The sequence below is a fragment of the Meriones unguiculatus genome, chromosome 10 (assembly GCF_030254825.1).
Source record: "Meriones unguiculatus strain TT.TT164.6M chromosome 10, Bangor_MerUng_6.1, whole genome shotgun sequence".
In the NCBI taxonomy this organism is placed as follows: domain Eukaryota; kingdom Metazoa; phylum Chordata; class Mammalia; order Rodentia; family Muridae; genus Meriones; species Meriones unguiculatus.
The window spans coordinates 101578924-101595751 of NC_083358.1; the positions used below are offsets into that span (position 1 = coordinate 101578924).

General features: G+C 39.3%; 1 protein-coding gene across 4 annotated transcripts in view; it reads left to right on the forward strand.

Moving 5' to 3' along the window:
- The window catches only part of Hipk1 (homeodomain interacting protein kinase 1), a 51934-nt gene that overhangs the window by 13924 nt on the left and 21182 nt on the right, over positions 1-16828 (forward strand). For 3 of the 4 annotated variants that reach the window (XM_060392954.1, XM_021634217.2, XM_060392953.1), the window contains exons 3-7: positions 8286-8409; positions 14135-14254; positions 14918-15004; positions 15956-16140; positions 16457-16619. In XM_060392954.1, coding sequence (XP_060248937.1) covers positions 8286-8409; positions 14135-14254; positions 14918-15004; positions 15956-16140; positions 16457-16619 — 679 coding nt within the window. The remainder of the gene's footprint in view (positions 1-8285; positions 8410-14134; positions 14255-14917; positions 15005-15955; positions 16141-16456; positions 16620-16828) is intronic. The other variant, XM_021634218.2, reaches the window with a different exon arrangement.

Consider the following 16828-nt stretch of genomic DNA (forward strand, 5'->3'; position numbering starts at 1 on the left):
CCTAGCCTGCAGGAGGCTGAGTTTACTGTCCTGCATCCCAAAATAAAAGACCTCAACCAAAAATAAATAGATAACCACAAAATATGGATTTTTTGGGGGTGGGTGGGTGGGAGTGAGGTGGGGTTTTGTTTGTTTGTTTGTTTTTGGAGACAGGGTCTCACTGTGTAGTTTTGTCTGGCCTGGAACTTTCTATGTAGACCAGGCTGGACTTGAACTCACAGCAATCTGCCTGAGTATTAGGATTAGTAGATTTCCTATCTTTTTTCTTTAATTTTATTTATGTATGAGTGTTTTGTCAGTATGCTTGTCTGTGTACCAAGAGTGTGCCTGGTGCCTGGTGCCTGGAGAGGCTAGATCCAGTCCTTTCCCACTGGAGGTAAACAGTTGTGAGCTGCCATGTGGTTGCTGGTAATTGAACCTGGGTTCTCTGGAAGTGCCCCTAACCGCCAAACCATCTCTCTAGCTCCATTCTTAGTTCTTAGGATTTAAGATTTTTGAGGTTAGTCTATTCTGTAGCACACATCAGGATGCCATTTCTTCTTCTGTTGAGTAATGTTTCACTGTGTACACACACACACACACACACAATACACTTTGTTTATCCATCTTTAAATAGGCACTTGGGTTGTTACCACCTTTAGGCTCTGTGAATGATGCTGCTGTGAACATTGCTGTACATGTATCTAAGTTCTTATTTTCAAGCCTTTTAGCTATAGAGCTTGGGTAGACTTGCTAGGTCATAGGGAATTGTATGTAGCTTTGAGAAGCTACTAGACTTTTCCAGAGATTGTGCTCTTTCATTCCTACCTGCAGTGCAGAAGAGTTCCAGTTTCTCCATGTTTCCTCTAGCACTTGTTATTTCCTATGTATTTTTAAGTGGCTATTGTTATGAGCTACAATGATGAGGCAGCAAGGGGGCTTCCGGGGCAGGCTCATGCCAAAGTGTACTCCCTGAAGGATTATGCCACACAGCAGATCTGGTATAAGCAACAGATCTGGTATAATGATGTTTATTGGGGGAAGGGAGAGGAGGGCTTTGAAGGGGTGGAAGCAGTGAGCCATGAGAACAGGGAGAAAGGGGCCATTTAAAACAGAGAGAGAGGGAGCTGGAGCCGAGGGAGCAAAAAGAAGCTGGAACAGAGAGAGCTGGGGCTGTGGAGAGCTTTTATCCAGCAGCCAGCTGCAGTAGCAGGTGATAACCATCTGGTAACTGCAGGTGATGACCTAAGACATTGCCAGGTCCCTGAGGGCAAGCTCGCAGAATGGCCTGCATGCTAACAGCTGTCTCTGGGTAATTTTGATTTACATTTTCCTAATTACTGGTATTGACATTTTTTTTGTCCTTATTGTACACCTTACACCTTGTTTGGAGAGATATCTGTTCAAATTCTATGCCCAGATTTTCACTTGGTTTTGTTAAGTTTTAGAAATTAAAGAATTATATTCTACACATTAATAGATATCATTTGAAAATATTTTGTCTTTTACAATTTTTTGAACCTGTTGCTAGTGTTTGATACACAAATGTTTTGAGCCTTGATGAAGTCTGGTTTGTCTGCTTTTTTTTTTTTTTTTCTTGTTCTTCAGGTGTCATCCACTACAAATCCAATGTCATGGAGTTTTCCTCCAGAGGTCTTAGACTGTTAGCTGTTGCATTTAACTATTTAATTTTGAGTTAATTTATTTTTTGGGACAGGGTTTTTGGTGCTATAAAGCTCTGGTTGGCTTGGCACTTAACTTGGCAGCTTAGGCTGGCCTGGAATTTAGCAGTTTTCTTTGCCTCAGCCTCCTGAGTGCTTGGATGGTGGGCGTGAGCTTAGGCACCTTGTTCAGTTTTTATTGTTTAAGGTGGTGGTCCTCTTTAATTTTTTTGCATGTGACTATTTAGTTCACACAGTGACCTTTGGTCTTAAAACTCTGCAATCCTCCTCTCCCCCAGTTGAATGGTCATGATACCTTTGTCAAAATCATTGGACCATATATTTAAGAGTTTATTTCTGGGTCCTGTATTGTTAGTCTCTGTATGTATGTCTGTACGATAGATTTTTCTTTTTTTTTTTTCTTCAAAAAAATCATAAGATTTAAAAGAAATAGTATGGATATTGCAAATTTCCTTGGGTAGTGCAGTACCGACTCTTAATGCTCTTAATGATAGTCTTTTTAGTCCATCTTCATTTAAAGAAATCTTTATAGTTTTATAAAACCATGACGTGTTTTACTTGAAATGAGGCAAAGGAACTCGAAGGGCTTGTGGTTTCTGGTTTCATGCTGCTCTAGGCAACTGAGGCTAATTTGGAAATTTTCCCTTCAGTTTGTTTATTTATGATTTGGGAAATGCAGGCTCCATGTATGTTTGCTCCTGACCCCCTTTGAGTACTTCCCCTCCCCTCATAGAGCACAAATGCAGCACACGCCTGCAGTTGTGGTGAGCTGGATGGTGCTGCCTCACCTCCGTCCTCCGAAGCAGGGGAAGCGAGAGGGCTCTGTTGTCGGGAGCTTATTAGCGTTGTCTTGAGTCTTTCCTTGGTACGTGCAGGTGTTCAGGAACTGTTTGTGTGTCTTCTCAGACATAACCAAGCAGTTTTAAAACAGAAAAATGCAGAACAAAAGGAGATTCAAGTTATGTAATCATTTTTGACAGAATTTTTACCTAAAGAGTCAAAATGACTTGTGAAACAATTTTGTTTAGCCTTCTCTAGTTTGCAATCCATGTGACTGGTTTTCAGTATTAGGTTACTAATTTTTTTCTTTTTATTTTTTTATTAATTAATTTATTTACTTTATATCCTGAGTGCCGCTACTCCTCCCCCCTCTCCTCCCAGTCTTTCCTCCTCTCTCCCCCAGGCTCTCTTTGTTTCTCCTTAGAGAAGGGAGGCCTCTCATGGATATCAACCCACCTTGGCATATCAAGTTGCAGTAAGACTAGGTGCATCTTCTTCTATTGAGGCCAGACAAGGCAGCCCAGCTTTGGGAAAGGGATCCAGAGGCAGGCAGCAGAGTCAGAGACAGCCCCTGCTTCAGTTGTTAGGACCCACATGAAGACCAACCTGCTTATGTTTATGAGGCCTAGGTCTGTCCTATGCATGCCCTTCGGTTTACAGTTCAGACTCTTTGAGCCCTTATGGGCCCAGGTTAGTTTACTCTGTAGGTTTTCTTGTGGTGTTCTTGACCCCTCTGGCTCCTTCAATCCTTCCTGTCTTCTACAAGACTTCCTGAGCTCTGCCTAATGTTTAGCTGTGGGTCTCTGCATCTGTTTCCATCAGCTTCTGCGTGAAGCCTCTTAGTTGTGTTAATCTTTGAAAATTTCCTTGTCCTTGAAAATTGGTTTTGATTTTACAAAAAATAAGGTTTCCTAAGTTTTTAAAATATTCTTCAAAGTTTTTTATAAATTAGGTTGTGGCTTTAAGAATAATTTCAAGGGGGGCTGGAGAGATGGCTCAGAGGTTAAGAACACTGGCCTGCTCTTCCAGAGGTCCTGAATTCCATTCCCAGCAACCACATGGTGGCTCACAACCATCTATAATAAGATCTAGTATCTTCTTCTGGCGTGCAAGTGTATATGCAGATAGAACATTGTATACATAATAAATAAAATATATATTAAAAAAAGAATAATTTCAAGGGAAAGTGAATTTACTTACACTGTTTGACAAAAATTCACTACATGGTTAGCCATAGGCATGGCAAAATAATCCAGGCCCTGGAAATGTTTCTCTACCTGCTAAATGTAGTTGATTCTAAGCAAAGTTTCTGTCTTTGGGGCTTTAGTTTAAGGGACTGAAGTTTGCCACAATTAACAGTCCCAAAGCTTTTTGGACAAAATAGCCAGCATTTATTTCAGGCTTGGATCGCTTTGTTTTCATGGGTGGACACTGCCTAGAGGAGAAAAGTATAGCTTAAATTTTCCTACACAAACAATTTAATTTCCTGTAGCAGCAAAACTACAGTTTCAGTCCAAGCCACAGATGCAGGAAGTTGGACTTTATGTAACATCTCTAATCTGGTAAATAAGTAGGTTTGGTGCCTCAGCTGGAAAGAAACTGAATGTTCGTGAAAACAACCAGAGAATGATTTGTGCTTAGCTTGTTTTGGGTGCCACTGAACTAGGGCTTTCTGACCTTGGAGGAGCTTTTGAGTACAAAGAAGCTAGTGCATCTATTGTCTGTGCTGTGAGGATGGGCTGCACCCTCTAAGGCGGTCAGTGGTTCTCGGCCTTCCTGATGGTGCGACCCTTTAATACAGTGCCTCATGCCGTGGTGACCCCAGCCAGAAAATTATTTGTTACTGCTTCATAGCGGTAATTTTGCTGCTGTTATGAATCGTAGTGAAAATACCTGATATGTGACCCCCGGGGGAATTAGATTGTTTGTGTAGGAAAAATTAAGCTATACTTTTCTCCTCTAGGCAGTGTCCACCCATAAATAACAAAGTGATGAGAACCACATTGAGAAGCACTGCTCAGAAAGCTCTGTGACCCACTACTTCCAAAGCACAACTAATGGCACCTTCCTATTCAAGTAAATACTGCCAAGTCTGTTTTGTCATCTCTAGCTTTCTCCTACACATGAATAGATAGTCTTTTTATTGCCTTGTGCTTATTACAGTCTCAGAGCTGGAAACAGACCACGTGAGCAATTACATAACTCATTCTTCATTTCCCTTCCTTCCTTCCTTCCTTCCTTCCTTCCTTCCTTCTTCCTTCTTGATGGTGTAGCTTGGGCTAGCCTTGAACACTGCTGCAATCACAGCTGTGTGCCCGTCACAGTCTCTTCATACACAGAGAGAACCAGGGTTTTCATGTCCACAGATTCAGTACTGAGGATCAAATTCAGGGCCTTGCATATGTTAAAGTTCTCCCTGCCACTGAGCTACCCCTCCAACCCCTCCATGGACTTTATATTGAAAATGGAGAATGCAGAAACTAAGGAAAGCCAAGAGGAAAAATACAGTGACAATAACTTCAATAATTGTAGTCTCAATTCACAGGTTAATGGTGCTGTCATTGTTTAGTAAAGGGGAAAATGCTTCATTTTCACTAAATAGAAGTTAAGGTGAACATTTTTAGGCTCAGGTGATGAAAAATTCCCACTGGAGCTTTTTTTCCTTTTCTTACTCTTTTGCCTGTCTGCCTTCATTTCCTTTCCCCCACTCTACTTTTGTTTGTTTACTTTTCACTAGTTTAGATCTTGGAGCTTTCTTTGGTACTTGTCTTTCTGTAAGGGAAGTTTTTGCTTTCTTGTGTGAGTTCTCCCTGAGAACCCTTAGCTGCTTCTGTCATTCCAGAACCAGGAGACCGGATGATTCCAGATTGCAGCCAACCTTCCATGGTTTTGTGTTTTGTTTTGTTTAAAGGCTGGGAATAATGCTTTTCTTATTCTCTTTGAAATTTTAAACTGTGTGTGTGTGTGTGTGTGTGTGTGTGTGTGTGTGTGTGTGTGTGTTTTAAAGAAGTAAGTTACAGGGCTGGCTGCCCATTTCCTTGTCTTCTACCTTTTCAAAAATGTCTTCCTATAAGGTGAGACTGCTAAAACCTCCCACTTCTCAGTTGATGCTTTGGAATGTTCTCAGCCCAGTTTTTATTTTGGCACCAAGCCATATGCACTTGCCCTGCCAGCTATTTCTGGCACTGCCATGAACTTGGAAATTAATGTTGCTGCTCACTGAAAGTAAGACATTTTTTTTTTCCTTTTCAGTTTTAGAAAAGCTTTTATATTTATTTCTGGACACTCTTATTTTCAGCTTTATTAATACTCCTATAAGGCTTGTGTGATCTTAAGAACATGCTGTAATGGTTGGAATTTAATTGAATTTTGAAATTCAGTCAAAAATAGCTATAGTTACTGTGACATCACACATCACTTTTTTTTTTTTTTGTAAGACGGGTCCTGGAACTTAAATGTAGACTAGGTGGGCCTCATATTTGCAGTGATCCTTCTGCTGGGATTATACCCAGTAGGGGTATAACTATTGAGGCTGTTTTTTGTTTGTTTGTTTTTAGTAAACAAACTGAAGTCCATATTAAATGCTACCAAAACTAATGATTTTAGTTGTTCTACTCCAGCTGTACAGCAGAATGAGTCTGAACAGGCCTAGATATACCATTTCCAGGGTAAAGATCAGAAAATGTCTTAGAATCTGTAGAGTCTCCCAACTCACCTTGATTTTTAATTGCTTGTAGAAACTAATTTTTCAGAAAATATTCTAGGCAAGGCATGCCTGTAGTCTTAGCACTTGGGAGACCAAGACAGGAGAATTTCAAGTTCAGAGTCAGCCTGGGTTATAAAATGAGTTCAAGGCCAAATGTGGATAATCAGCAAGACCCTGTCTCAAAATATCAAAACAGCAGACAACAAAAACCCAACAACAATAGTAACCAATGGATCTTTTTGTTGTTGTTTGTTTTTCCAGACAGGGTTTCCCTGTGTAGCCTTCCTTGGCTGTCTTGGAACTTGGTCTTTAAGCCAGGCTGACCTTGAACTCATGGAGATCCACTTGTCTTTGTCTCCTGAGTGTTGGGATTAAAAGTGTGCTACCACCCAGCACTATTGGATCTTTAGACTGTCTTTGCTCAGACAACTCTACACACACATAAACACAACATAACAACAATCATTTATTATCTGAAACTAAAATTTGGAAAACCTTGTCAGTCTGTGAGGATACATGGCCAGTTAGATGGCTGTTCATGGAGGGATCTGCTTTTTTGCTTTTCTCTTACATGAGAGGAAGTTATATCAGGAATGTAATTTCAAACCCAAATTATTTTATTTCCCAGAAGGAAAGGACATTTTTAGAGAAAGTCAGAAAGATGTCAGAGTTTAGCTCCCAGCTCAGAATGCCCAGGTGCCATCCTTTAGCAGGGCAGCTTCAGACAAGCAACTTAGCCTCAGGCTCTTCATCTGTAAGATGGAAAAGTGGAGAGAGTGCTTTAGCTCATGGAGTCTCAAATGCCATTGGCTACAAGATGCTTCATATGCCAAGTTAGGAGTAACAGCATTGCCACTAAACAGAAGTATATCTTCATTTGGGAGACGTTAGAAAGTGAGGACATTAAAAAAAAAAAAAAAAGAGGACATGTGCAACTTAACATGTAGCAGTACTTAGGAATTTAGCAAGAGGTGCATAGCGCATAGCATCACTGTCGTCTGTCATCATCACCACCTGTTGCCGTTTACCGTTCCTCTTGATTGTTTGAGAATCAAATCCAGCCCATTGCCAATATGAGAACACGCTCTACCACTGAGGGTGCTCTGTACTCTTAGCTTTTGCCATTTCATTTTGAACCTATTTTCTCCCAAACTTTTTAATATTTGGAAGTTAAGATTTTAGTGGGTTTTTTTTTTGGAGGGGGGAACATGTATATGAGATGAGAGGATAACTTGTGCAAGTTTGTTTTCTCCTCCCACCATGTGGACTTTGGGGATAGAACTCAGGTACATAGAATTGGTTTTTCCTTTGATCCATTTCTCATTGCACTGTTATTTTAGCCATCGTTTCAGAAAAGCCCATTTATGTATTCTACCATTCCAGATACATTTATGAAGATGAGTATGTAGGTAACTTTTACTCATTAAAACTTAGCATGATATATTTAATTCTGGAGTCAGATGTTTGAGAGTCAACTTTGCTCTATCAGTTACTGTTGTTTTAGTTAAGTTCAGTTTCCTAATGTGTAAGTTTCATTTCAGATGTCTTCGTCTGTGGAGAGCTCTTAGTTTACAGGTTACTGTATTTGAAACATTAATTAAAATGAAATTTTTGAAAGTACAGTTTGAAGACTCAAAAAAATGGTACTCTAATAAGAATAATTGTTATACTTAATATGCTTATTATGGGTGAAGCCCTGGCCCAAGACTTTATTATTCAAATATTGTAACAACCTTGTGTGATATTTGAAAAGCTCTCAACTTAGAAAATTTCCCAAATTTCATATCAACGTCTTTATCATCAGAACCTATCTTGAAAATAAGTAATGTCTTTATTAGTCAACTCAATCTGCCTCCTCAGTGTATTATTCAGAGATATTAATGTGCTCAATTATGGGGCACTGTCATGAACTCCAGTGGGATTGTGGGATATGTAGATATGTGCTGATTACCTTCCTGCAGTTCAGAGTTCAACTTCTGAATTCCAAAACAGGCCCCAGAATTTCAACTGAGCGTTTGGGTACTGAAGGTTTTCAGGGTCTCTAAATAAGTGTGCCCGTTGCTGACACTGCAGAATTTAGTCACCATAGCTAATTTCCCCAAGTAATGTGATCTTATCTGATATCTGTGTTTTTCTAGAGCCCCCGAAGTTATTCTTGGATTACCATTCTGTGAAGCTATTGACATGTGGTCACTGGGCTGTGTAATAGCTGAGCTGTTCCTGGGATGGCCTCTTTATCCTGGTGCTTCAGAATATGATCAGGTGAGAGTGCTTATTTGAATGGGCTTGGAAAGCAACGCACGCTCAGACTGCACAGGTCCCCACATACAGAGAGTGCTTTTATAACAATTTGAAACACGGACTGTACAGCATAGGAATATTGAAAAAATTAGGGGTGTCTTAAGTGCATAATATAGACATGGACAAGTTGTCTATTATATTATTATCTACCAAAAATATGTACAAATCCATTCTTTTTAAAAAATATTGCTTTTATTTTTGAGATTATAATTGTATCATTTCCCTTTACAAATCTATTCTTTTTTTGTTTGTTTGTTTGGTTGGTTTTGTTTTGTTTTGTTTTTTGGTTTTTTTTTTGGTTGTTTGAGACAGGGTTTCTCTGTGTATCCGGGCTCTCTGGACTTGCTTTGTAGACTAGGCTGGCCTTCAACTCAGAGATACAAATCTATTCTTAAAACATTAAAACTTTTCAAAAACTTACACATAAGACTACAGATGATGCTAGTCATTTTTAGAGACTGGGCTGTCTTAGCTCTGGCTGTTCTGAAACTCACTGTGTAGGCCAGGCTGGCCTATGCCTCCTGTGCCATTCTTAAAAAGAAACTCAAACATTTTACAATGCAGTGCCAAATATAACTTGCTGTGTACTATGCTATACAGTATTGTAGTCATTTTGTAGCCACCTCCTGATGTTGATATACTGGACTCATGGGTGGTGAGCATCCATTTAAAATGCATGGTAACGATTTCTACTTAAGTACTCTGTCTTGTTGATAACTAGGAGCTTGATCTCCTGTGCTTCTTGTGCATTTTTCACCAATACATATATGTTAATCACCACCTGTTTATAGTTTTGGTAAGGTTTCTGCTCAACACTAGGCTGTTGGTAATCAAATTTGGGGAACTAAAATAGGGTGGAGATACAGCTTCAGTGGTAGAGCACTCGTTTAACATGAGGGCTAAATTTGATACCCAACATTGGTGTGAGGGAGATACATGCAGATTTTTTAAGGTTTTTTTTTTGAGGCCGAGTTTCTCTGTGTAGCCTTGTAGCCTTGGCTGCCCTGGACTCGCTTTGTAGAGCAGGCTGGCCTTGAACTCACAGAGATCCACCTGCCTCTGCCTCCACAAGTGCTGGGATTACAGGGGTGCACCGCTGTGCCTGGCTGAATATCTTTTACTATAATACAGGATGGAGCATTGGCTCATTAACCCTTATGTTGTTCAAGGGTTGGTTAATTGTTACTAGTGCCAGTAAATTCTAGAGAAAGAAATGTGGCAACAAAGTATTTAGATTGAGAAAATGGAGTCTAATTGTTACTGAAGATTAAAGACATTTTCCCCTCACTGGGCAGTAGTGGCTCACACCTTTAATCCCTGCACTCCAGACAAGAGGCTAGCCTAGTCTACAAAGTTCTAGGACATTCAGGGCTATATAGAGAAACCCTGTTTCAAAACAAAAACAAATTTTCCCACTCTACCATACATTTGGTCTAGAGTTGTTTTCATCTCTATGATAAACAAGGATTTTATTTTATATTACATGTGATAGGCATTTTTCTAGCCCTGTACTGATTACCTCTGATTTAGTCAACTGTGTCCTCTGAGTTCAGAAATGAAAGTAAAATTAAATAGGCTTAGCTGGAGTTTCGGTTGTAAACTTTGGCTCACTCACAGCTGTTGTTATTTTATTTTATACATAGCTCAGAATGAAGTAACTGAAATACATTAGGTCCCAAAAGCTGTTCTACTAAAGGGGTCCGCACCCACTATCCCTGTTAACCTACCTCCTTTGTAGGGTTGGGAGGTTGGAAAGGAGGTAGAGGCCTAAACACTCTAAATAAAATAGGGTTTAAAAACGAGTGCTGCAGCGCTACAGATTAGATACTTTCTGAAATAGATTCTATGAGAGCAATCATCTGAGTTAAAAAAATATTTTTTTGAACTTACTATGTTGTCAAGACTGGCCTTGAACTCCCAGTCCTCTGGCTTCTCTCCCAAGGGCTGGGTGGGATCCAGGTGTGCCACCTTCACTGACTCATAAGCTGTAAAATGCTGTTACTGTGTTAGAACTGACGCGGCAGAAGACAGGCCATCATTTCCTAAGAAATTGGTCCATTGAAGAAAATTTTACTATAGAAGTAATTTAAATTCCCATTTTTTTGCTCTTAAAAAAAAAAGGCCACACAACATTAGCAGCTCTTTCAGAGTAGAGACGCCCATGTTCCGATGTCACCAGCCCTTCCTCAGCTGATGTCACCCTTGACACATACCAGACTTATAAATTGTGGGTTTTTTTTTTTTGAGAAATAATTATAATTAGATGGTAAAAAAAAAAAAAAGCAAAGCTTTGTCTTCTCTTAGTTTAGAACTGACTTGGAGTGAATTAGAAGTAGATTGCTCCTAAGTAACCAGTTTTATAAGGGTTTAATCTTTTCAACCTTGTCAGAAACACACTGACTTTCTAATTTAAAAGAAAAAAGTTGAGAGGTAGGAAATGGTACAAATCCATAATCTGTGGCTTCTTAGTCCTTTCAAAACCCTCTTGAAAGCTGTAGATCCACCCCCTGAAAACATACACAGTTTGTTTTTGTACAACTTGAGGAGATTTGTGGATCCTGCTCCAAGCAATTAGAGCCTCCAGGAATGTAGTTCCTAATCCAAGTATTTGGTGGCACCAGTTCAAGCTTAGAAACAGATTGTCGTAACTTTCCTAGGAAGTGGAAGCAAGTACAGTTGGGTTTAGAAGCTGCGATAGCAATCAGAGCTTGTAAAGAAAAAGGATATGGTCCTTGTGAACATTTCTGTGTAATATGTTGCTGGGGAGTATGAGGAAGTAGTTTGCCTGGGTTGAATAAATAGTATACTGCTAGGGAGCAGATTTGGGGAGGGTTTATCTTGGTACATCTGGGCAGTGTAAAAACAATTCAAACAGCAGGATCCGGCTGAGGTTTTTGTTTGTTTGCTTTTATAAAAATAACTTTATAGAGTTAGAATTCACATGCTGTCAACCATTTGAATTGTACAGATTGATGGGTTTTTAGTATGTTTACAGGAATATCCAACCATTATCAGTTAGAGAACAGTGAAACCTAGTATCCATTAGCTGTTAATGCATATTTTCCTCCAAACTTCTCAGCTTCTCTGACCTCTATACCAATACTAATCTAGTTTTTCTCTATATAAATTTGCCTACTCTGACATACCATAAATATTCATCATATAGAAAGTGTTCTGTTCTGTGATGGACTTATCACAGCATCAGTTTTTATGACTGAATGATGTTCCAGTGTATGTACATACGATATTTTCTTTATCCATCTCTTAGCAATACACATACTCACCATCAGCTTTTGCCTATTGTAAATAATGCTTCTGTGAACATTGGCATAAAATAGCCAACACCTTTCCTTCCTTTCTTCCTTTCTTCTGTTCCTTTCTTCTTTCAAGTTTCTCTTTTCCCTTTTGGTTTAATAGTGCTACATAAAGCCTTGTAAATGCTAGGCAATCATTCTGCCAAATGAGCAAAATCCCCACATTTGTATGTATAGCTTGGAGTGGAATCACTAGGTCATATATCACTAGGCCCTTTCTGAAGGGCCACTGAAGTATTTTTGACAGATGTCTCAACATTTTACCTCCAAGGGTTTTAATTTTCCACAGGGTAGAAAATTATTTATTTTTTCTAAAATTAGCCATCTTCGTGAGTGTTATTTTGTTGTGATTTAGATTTGCATTTCCTTAATGGTTATTGAGGCTGAACATTTTTCTTCATGTGTTTCTTGAACATTTGGATATTTTATGTCTGTTTAGGTTTGTTGCCCATTTTTTACTGTGGTTGGTTTTTGACTGCTGAGTTGTAGCTCTTTTTATTCTAGGTATTCTGTTAATCATTGTTGAGTGGACTTTTTAAAAAAATTTTTATTAATTACGCTATATTTACTTTGTATCCTCCCTGCAGTTCCCTCCCTTCTCCCCTCCCAATCCCTCCCTTCCTCCTCCTCCAGGCATGCCTCTCCCCAAGTCCACTGGCAGAGGAGGTCTTTTTTTCCTTCCTTCTGATCCTAGTCTGTTAGGTCTCATCAGGAGTGGCTGCATTGTCTTCCTCTGTGGCCTGGTAAGGCTGCTCCCCCATCGGGGAGGTGATCAAAGAGCAGGTCAATCCGATTATGTCAGAGGCAGTCCCTGTTCCCATTGCTATGGAACCCACTTGGACACTGAACTGTCATCCTGAGTGAGCTGTCCTAGAAGCAGAAAGACACACAGTATATACTCACTCGTATAGACATATACATATAATATAGGATAAACCTACTAAAATCTGTACACCTAAAGAAACTAATCAAGAGGGAGGACTCTGGCTAAAATGCTCAATCCCCATCCAGAAAGGCAAAGAGGATGGACATCAGAAGAAGGAGAAAACAGGGAACAAGTTAGGAGCCTGCCACAGAGGGCCTCTGCAAGGCTCTGCCCTGCAGACTATCTATGCAGATGCTAAGAGTTATGGCCAACCTTTGGGCAGAGTGCAGGGAATCTTATGTAAGAAGTGGGAAATAGTAAGATCTGGAGAGGACAGGAACTCCACAAGGAGAGCAACAGAACCAGAAAATTTGAGCACAGGGGTTTTTCCTGAGACTGATACTCCAACCAAGTAGCATGCATGGAGATAACCCAGAACCCCTGCATAGGTGTAGCCCATGATAGTTGAGTGGACTTTTTACATGCTTTATTCTATTCTGTAGGCTGCCTTCTTAGCTGTTGATGGTGGTGTTTGGTACACAAATATTTTTTACTTTGAAGTCTAGTTTGTGTGTGATTTCTTTCTTTGTACTTTTTAGTATTATATCCAAGAAATAATTGCAACCAGTATCATATAGCTTCCTTATCAGTTTTCTTCTGATAGCTTCATAATTCTAAATTCTTGCACTTAGGGTCTTGACTTGTCCTTAGAGGATAGCCATACTATTTGCGTCATTGAAGGAACGAATGCATTGATGATTAAAACGTTGTTTGTCCTTAGGTAGGCTGTAGATTGAGAAAGACATTAAGAAAAATTATATGCTGATCGTTGTATAATACAATTAGTAAATTCTTTTTTAGATTTACTTTTTATGGTTTTCCTGTTTTGCTTACATGTATGTCTGTAAACCACACGTGCCAGTGGAAACTAGAAGAAGGCATCAGGTCCATGGAACTGGAGTTAACAGTGGTTGCAAAATGCCATGTGGGTGCTGGGAATGGAACCCAGATCCTCTGTAAGAGCAGCCAGTGCCCTTAACTGTGAAACCGTAACTCTAGTCCCCACAGTTGACATTCTATGAAGAAACGTAGTTTGCATATGTGTGTGATATAAGAACCTCTTGCACTGTGTAAGGTTTGTCATTTTTCTGAATTGGAAACCATTCTGGTCTGTCCCAGAAATCTAGTTTTTAGTTTTTTGGTTTTTTTAACTTTTTATTAAAAGTCTGACTTAAGAGAAAAACAGATTACATTAAAAATATTTCAAAACTGAGTTTTTTTTGTTTTTTTTTAAATAGTGCTTCGTAGTAGTTAATAAATATTTGGGTGTTCCTTGTTGCTGTGCATTCTGTATATAGATTTACAGCTACATTTCAGTTGTGTTGATCAGAGTTTTTTTTTTTTTTATAAATACCTCTTTTCTGACCAGAATTAATATTTGAGTATAGAAGGTTTTGATAATTTTTTCTCTGCTTTAAATTGATGTTTGATGGTTTTGATATTTCAGATTCGTTATATCTCACAAACACAAGGCCTGCCCGCTGAATATCTTCTCAGTGCTGGAACAAAAACGACCAGGTTTTTCAACAGAGATCCAAATCTGGGGTACCCACTGTGGAGGCTTAAGGTGTGTCTTCCCTCCTGTGCTGCCCATGTCTGCACTTCCTACCCCAACTTTGAATTTAGACTTTAGTTAATGACTTCTTGACTTAGAGGAGGAATAAAAATCAAGGCAATGTAGCTGGTTTAGTTGGCTGCGGCTGTGCTGTATAGGCAGGCTCAGCAGCTGAGGGGAATACGGAGGACAGTGCTCTAGTTCGCATGGTGTGTCACTGTAATACTGTCACAGAAATCCCACTAAGTGGGCTAAGACAGCCTAATTTTCTGATTTGTCACATTCAAGCCTTGGAGATAATAAGAGTCTGTTTTTAATTCTGAGCCTACCCCTTTGGTGTGAGAAATTAATTAACCTCATGAGCCTGTTAAACAGTATTGGGGTGTGGTGTCCATGTCCAAGAAGCTTTAAGAGAAAAATGGCAACATCCGTTTATCTGATGTTGAGTGTTTTGTGGCCTCACTGCTGCTGCCCCTCTTTTTAGCGGCATTGAAAGGACAGCCCAGTAGTAAGGTCACACCTCTCCACTGCAGGATTTTCAGGTTGCTGTCTTTGCCATTTGTAGTTGACAAGGTGACAATACAATCTCTTTGTATTCAGTCTTCAGATTAAAATTAAAATGTGAAAATAATGTAGAGTTTTTTGTTTTTTTTTTAAAAACTCCATGTTTTTTAGACACCTGAAGAACATGAATTGGAAACTGGAATAAAGTCAAAAGAAGCTCGGAAGTACATTTTTAACTGTTTGGACGACATGGCTCAGGTAAGTGTGACATGTTTCAGAGAGGCAAGAGTATATATGATTCTTTATTTCTGATGATTATATGTGCAAATATTTTCCCATGTGTTAAAAGAACATCAGATTCCTAGTAGTGGATACTTTAATGATGCTTGATTTTCCTAACCCAAACATACAAAAATGAAAAACGTTCTCAAATCTGAAGCTCTTTGACCAACAGATGGTACTAAAAACTTTAAGATTTTGGAAGTTTCAGCCTTGGGATTTTTGGGTCAGGGCTGTTCAACTGGTGAAATCTGTGCAAATATTCCAAAATCTTTTTGTTTTTCTTTTTGTTTTGTTTTGAGACAGGGTTTCTCTGTGAAGCCCTGGTTGTCCTGGAACTAACTCTGTAGATCAGGCTGGCCTCAAAGTCACCTGCCTCTGCCCTGTGCTGAGATTAAAGACTTGCGCCACCATGCTCAGTGTAAATATTCCAAAATCTTAAACAAGAGTCAATCTGTGTCTGTTTCTCCTTTGCTTTTGTTCACTGGATCTTGTTACATGTCATTACTTTAGAGTAGTATTTATAAAGATTTCTTTCTTGTCCCATTTTCTCTGCTAAATAAATAATTGCATAAGAGCTCACATTTACTGAGAATGCTTGTTGTGTTCCAAATTTAAACACTTTGTACTGTGCCATTTAATCTTTTCAACAGTAGAATCTTATGTATTTCAATAATAACAGACATTTTTATTGCGTAACTTGTGTAGAAATTTTAATGCCAAGAATCAGTTTGGCTCTGTTTTACCATGTAGGCAGAACATTTTCCTCCTGTGGAAATTAGTATTCTGTGATTAAAGTTAATTTCCCCAGTTTTTTCTTATCTAAAAAGCCTGTTTTTAAATACCTGCTTTCTCTCCAGACACAGTAAATCTTTAATCTACTATTTAACTTAAGTGGAGAAATAGGCTATTTCTGATTTTCTTTGGAAGGTAAATATGTCTACAGACTTAGAGGGAACAGACATGTTGGCAGAGAAGGCAGATCGGAGAGAATACATTGACCTCTTAAAGAAAATGTTGACGATTGATGCAGATAAGAGAATCACTCCTCTGAAAACTCTCAACCATCAGTTTGTGACAATGACTCACCTTCTGGATTTTCCACACAGTAACCAGTGAGTATGGTATAGCCTGTGGCCTTTCTGCCATGATAGGGCTCCTGGTTGAGTTGCCATCTTACACAGGGAGCTGTCAGGCTAGCAGGAACTTTGGTGCTTGTGTACTGGAACACTGGTGCTTTCCTTTCTTATTGAAAAGTTGGGGGACAGAGAGGTGTGTGTTTTCTTTTTGTTGTTATAAAAGCCCTCGATTCTTATTTTTTTTTCCCTGAAAATATTTTTTCTCCCTGAAAAAATACTTTGTTCCATGTTTGTCTTGAGTTTTTGTTGTTTAACTTTCAGCACTCATTACTGAATTTTTGATCTTTTCCAGTGTTAAGTCCTGTTTCCAGAACATGGAGATCTGCAAGCGGAGGGTTCATATGTACGACACAGTGAGTCAGATCAAGAGCCCCTTCACTACACATGTCGCTCCAAATACAAGCACAAACCTCACCATGAGCTTCAGCAACCAGCTCAACACAGTGCACAATCAGGTACTCGGTGAATTTTGCAAACACAAGCCTGAGTGAGACAGAAGGCAGTAAGACAAGGAAATCAGCCCTTGTGTTGTGTTGGTGTTTTGTTGCTTGTTAAGTGTTTTCTAATTGTGCGCCCAGCCAAGTTGGCTCACGAGGTAAAAGTGCAAGCCTGAAGATCACACAACTATTCACGGTAGGAACACACATGTCCACATTCCCCAGGA